This window comes from Juglans microcarpa x Juglans regia, chromosome 1D, assembly GCF_004785595.1.
Source record: "Juglans microcarpa x Juglans regia isolate MS1-56 chromosome 1D, Jm3101_v1.0, whole genome shotgun sequence".
In the NCBI taxonomy this organism is placed as follows: Eukaryota; Viridiplantae; Streptophyta; class Magnoliopsida; order Fagales; family Juglandaceae; genus Juglans; species Juglans microcarpa x Juglans regia.
Window position 1 is genome coordinate 19,651,539 of NC_054594.1, and position 4,229 is coordinate 19,655,767.

The window sequence follows — 4,229 nt, forward strand, 5'->3', positions numbered from 1 at the left end:
ATTTTTTAATCTCTAATTCAGACTAGACAATTTATAATTTATATATATATGTATTTATATATAATTTATTTATATATAGACTATTATTTTGGAATATAATTTTTATATATATTTATATATATAATTTATTTATATATCGACTATCCCGAAACGCTATCCCGAAACGGTACCGGTATCGAAATATTTCGTTCCAGTGCCTTGGCCGGTACGGTGTCCGGTACGATATTCAAAACATTGGTTACAACCCACCTACTACTCATTTTATATTTGATTTTTTTTAATTTTTTAAATTTACTTAATGGTTAAGGAAGTGACTTTTAGTAAAATTATATTTTTTTTATTTCTTTTTAATGGTTAAGGATGTTAAAAAATAACTTAAAAGAAAATGATAAAAAAATAAGAAACTTGAAATGAATAATGAATAGTAAATGGGTAATAATAGATACTAATCCTATCACTACCCTTTAGCATAAGGGTTTGGGTGTATCAAAATAATTTCATTTTGATTAATCAAAACGACATCATTTTGATACTGGTTTTTTTTTTTTTTTTTTTTTAAATTTGGGTTCCTAGTTTAAAACCCGATACCCAGCCTGTGTTTATCCGGATTTCTTTATGTGGTGACTGACCTTTTTTTTTTTAGGTCAAAATCTAGTTATCTGGATTCCGGGCCGGAACGGGAAAGATGAACAGTCCTACACCGAATAGAATAAATATAGATAGAAGTCATTGTTGGGAGCAACCATTTTGCACACATGATGTGGCATCATCTAGACCACACATCTCTCAAGTCTAAAATAAAAAAGTAGATAACTAAAAGTAGTCATGTAGTGAGTGCAAAGTATACACTACTACAATGACTCCTCTCTAGCATTACTCTACCAAATATAGTATAGATATGTCCATCTTATTATTCCCAGCATTTTCAACCGAATGGTCGAACTTTAACCAAAAAAATATAGAAAGCGAACTCGGTAATGATGGTATAAGATGTTAAATCTTGGGCCTTGGCCAGCTACTGTTCCTGCAATTCTTGATTCGGCATACTACTTCAGAACTTTCATTACCGGGCCGAAGTTTGCAGCTCATGAATCCTTTTCGATGTTAGAAAAAACGATGGAAATTAAATAACTCCAAATTAGTCCTAAATTTCTGTATGCAGCGCATGGTACGCAACTAAAATATTTACCCATATATATTATATATGTATGTATACTATACTATATGGACCGGCCTAATTAACCTAAACTATATGTATATGTGTATATTGTAGAAAAAATGGGGAATCCATCCCTATACTTCAAAAAAACTCTCTCATTCTATATTGTTTACTGTTACTTTGACTTCATCGATTCTTGGTTCAAATTTATATATGTTGATCCAGACCTAGAGATGACACATTCTTCATTTCTTAGTTTGTACAAGAAATTCATATATATATATATATATATGTATGTATGTATATATATTAAGGATCACTTTGAGGCCGGTGCCAGCCTCAAGCGGAGATCGACATCGTCTCTTCCACATACTTCCTCAATCAACTGTGCTTTTCTAGAGGATAGATCAGCCGAACCCGCCGTAGGTGACTGAAGTGGCCGGTCAAGTACTCTCCTGCTCGAGGACCCAGTAGTACTGGAGCGAAACAACGGCTCTGATCCCCCCGCATGCCCAAGTACAATAACTGGAAGAGCTACTACAGACCGTCGATGATGATCGTTTAGGAACTCGGCCTGCTTGAACCATTGCCTCTCTCTCTTGTGAGCATTTTGATGGCCCCCAAGTGCTTGAGAATTCGAGAACCCTCGGTGGCAGTATTGACACTCGAACAATCTCTTTCTATCTGCATCACATGGCACTGTTACGGGCACATGATCGACAGTGCCCGCCACTGGAAAACCAAATAGCTTTAGCACGGAGGATGTTTTTTTGCCGGACTCGGAGTCATCGAGGACGCTGTTTCCTGACGCACTCATGCTAAAGAACCTCTCTCTGTACGTGATATAAAGGAAATGGGTGCGACACATATATATGTTGGAGAATGAATTCTCTCGTATGTATGCTTACTGTATTTATAGAGTCAGATTTTAATGCCGTGTTGTTAATACTGTTTGCTTGTTGTCTTTTGCTATGAAAGACTAGCTGATAGCGATCCGTCTTGCATTCATGCTCAAACTATACCCATCTGCAATTAAAAAGATCATGTCATTTCATCATTTTGTGTGTTGTTACGTTGGACTTGGATTCTCATGACAAAGACGCAACTTTTGCTTGCAGCGCGCGCGCGTCCCCCGGCCCTCCCTCCTTCCTTCCTTCCTCTCCCTACAGAAAAGCCAAATTCATGTAACAAGAAAATCGGCTGTTGGGAAAGTTGAATTGTATTTAACTTCAATACCACATGATGTTTGTGCAGTTTACAGGCCGCGGGTAGCTGACTATTGGTAAAAGAGTCCTTAATTTGAGCAATCGCCCCTTGCTTTCCTTCCTAATTTTGGGCCTTGAATTCCCCTTTTAGCTCACATCGTTGCCTTAATTACTTCATTTTGGCCCCTACACAACATGCATTTGCTTATAAAGTTAATTTGAGAGTTTGGGCCCTTGTTATTCGACCACTCATTTTTTATGGCTATTAATGCATATAGATGTGTGTGTGTATATGTGTATATATATATATATATATAGAGAGAGAGAGAGAGAGAGAGAGAGAGAGAGAGATTTAACCTCTTTCACTCATGCACATATATTATATATACAATAATCCAACGTATAGTGGTGCCCTTTTTGCCTTTGGGTTTACCATAACGTGATTTAGGTTAGTTTTGAATAGTGAGTTCAGATGAGATAAGTTGATATAAAGATTAAAAGTTAAATAAAATATTATTAGAATATTATTTTTTAAAATTATTATTATTTTGAGATTTAAAAAAATTAAATTATTTATTATATTTTATGTAAAAATTTATAAAAGTTATAATGATGAGATGAGATCAGATGAGATGAGATGAGATGAGATGGGTTAAGAATGTTTCTCAATCCAAACCTAACCTCCTTCTAATTAATCCAAGTGATTATGTAATGTTCAATTTGCCATGCATGTCATCGTCTTATGAAAGTTGTGAATTTATCCCGGCCGTCTATTTATGTTTCATTGTGAGATAAAAATCTAATATTATGCTTTGGTAGAGACCTTAATGTAATATATAATTGGGGCTGTAAATTGACATGAGAACGTGCATGCACATATATACACACAAATATATATATATATATATATATATATATATATATACACACACATTATAGGCATGAGAGTACAAGTTGTTAAATCCAGCTTCATAATTGGTAGTCACAAAAGTCACGAGTAGATGTAATGATGCCTCCAAATCTAGAGTTTAAGCTTTTAAGTTAAATGCGGTAATAAGTTACTAACATATATATATATATATATATATAAATATATATATATATATAAATATATATATATATATAAATATATATATATATATATATCCAAGTCTCACAATTAAAAACTCCACTATAAAAATCCAAAAGCTTAAAATCAAAGCCTCACTTGAAAAATAACGACAGATTCATCTCCCAACAAGAAACACGACAAAATAATGGAAACATTAACAGGGCAAAACAAACGATCGAGGATGTATTTAATGGATGAAATTGAGTGTCGGCCACTTCTATGCACGAGAATGGTGTTGCAGTCCTCGTAGTATGCCAGGATGATGACTGTGTTTCCCCGCAATCCAAGCAACATTTGACTTCACGCTCTGATCATGCATTTTTCTTTCGTGGAACCTCGATCGATGAATTAATAGGACCACCGAAAGTACTCATGAATTGATTCAAGTAGAACGTACAATCGATGATCTTCTTTAAATAAAAATGAAGAAATATATAAAAGAAAAAGTACTAGAATCCTCTTTAAAAGATCCTTAATTCTAAAGTCATGGATCGATCATGATGAGTCTAATTAATTCTCACAATTTCCCATCAAGCTCCAGGAGATCATGCTGGACACAAAAAAAGTGTACGTACGTCCAGTGGAGGTTTTTCCGAGCCCTTAAAAGCGGACACCCTGGAAATGAAAGCTAACGAGAATTTAAGAACGACATAAACAGCGACATCGATCCCTCTGTTTGTGTTTGTGTGCATCTGTGTGTGATGCACTAAACTGAAAGACACGAGTTTGGAGGGATGGCCCTGCGCGCATGCAT

At 34.9% G+C, this 4,229-nt stretch overlaps 1 protein-coding gene across 1 annotated transcript; it reads right to left on the reverse strand.

Annotated features, from left to right (window-relative positions):
• Window positions 1-1,315: 1,315 nt before the first annotated feature.
• On the reverse strand, window positions 1,316-2,326 carry LOC121250746. The gene has a single exon (XM_041149950.1). The coding sequence runs from the start codon at window positions 2,025-2,027 to the stop codon at window positions 1,476-1,478; it is 552 nt and encodes a 183-aa protein (XP_041005884.1). The 5' UTR covers window positions 2,028-2,326; the 3' UTR covers window positions 1,316-1,475.
• Window positions 2,327-4,229: the final 1,903 nt, after the last annotated feature.

Bases quoted from the DNA above. Each gene is read 5' to 3' on its own strand.
- LOC121250746 (XM_041149950.1), bottom strand. From the start codon at position 2,027: ATGTGTCGCACCCATTTCCTTTATATCACGTACAGAGAGAGGTTCTTT.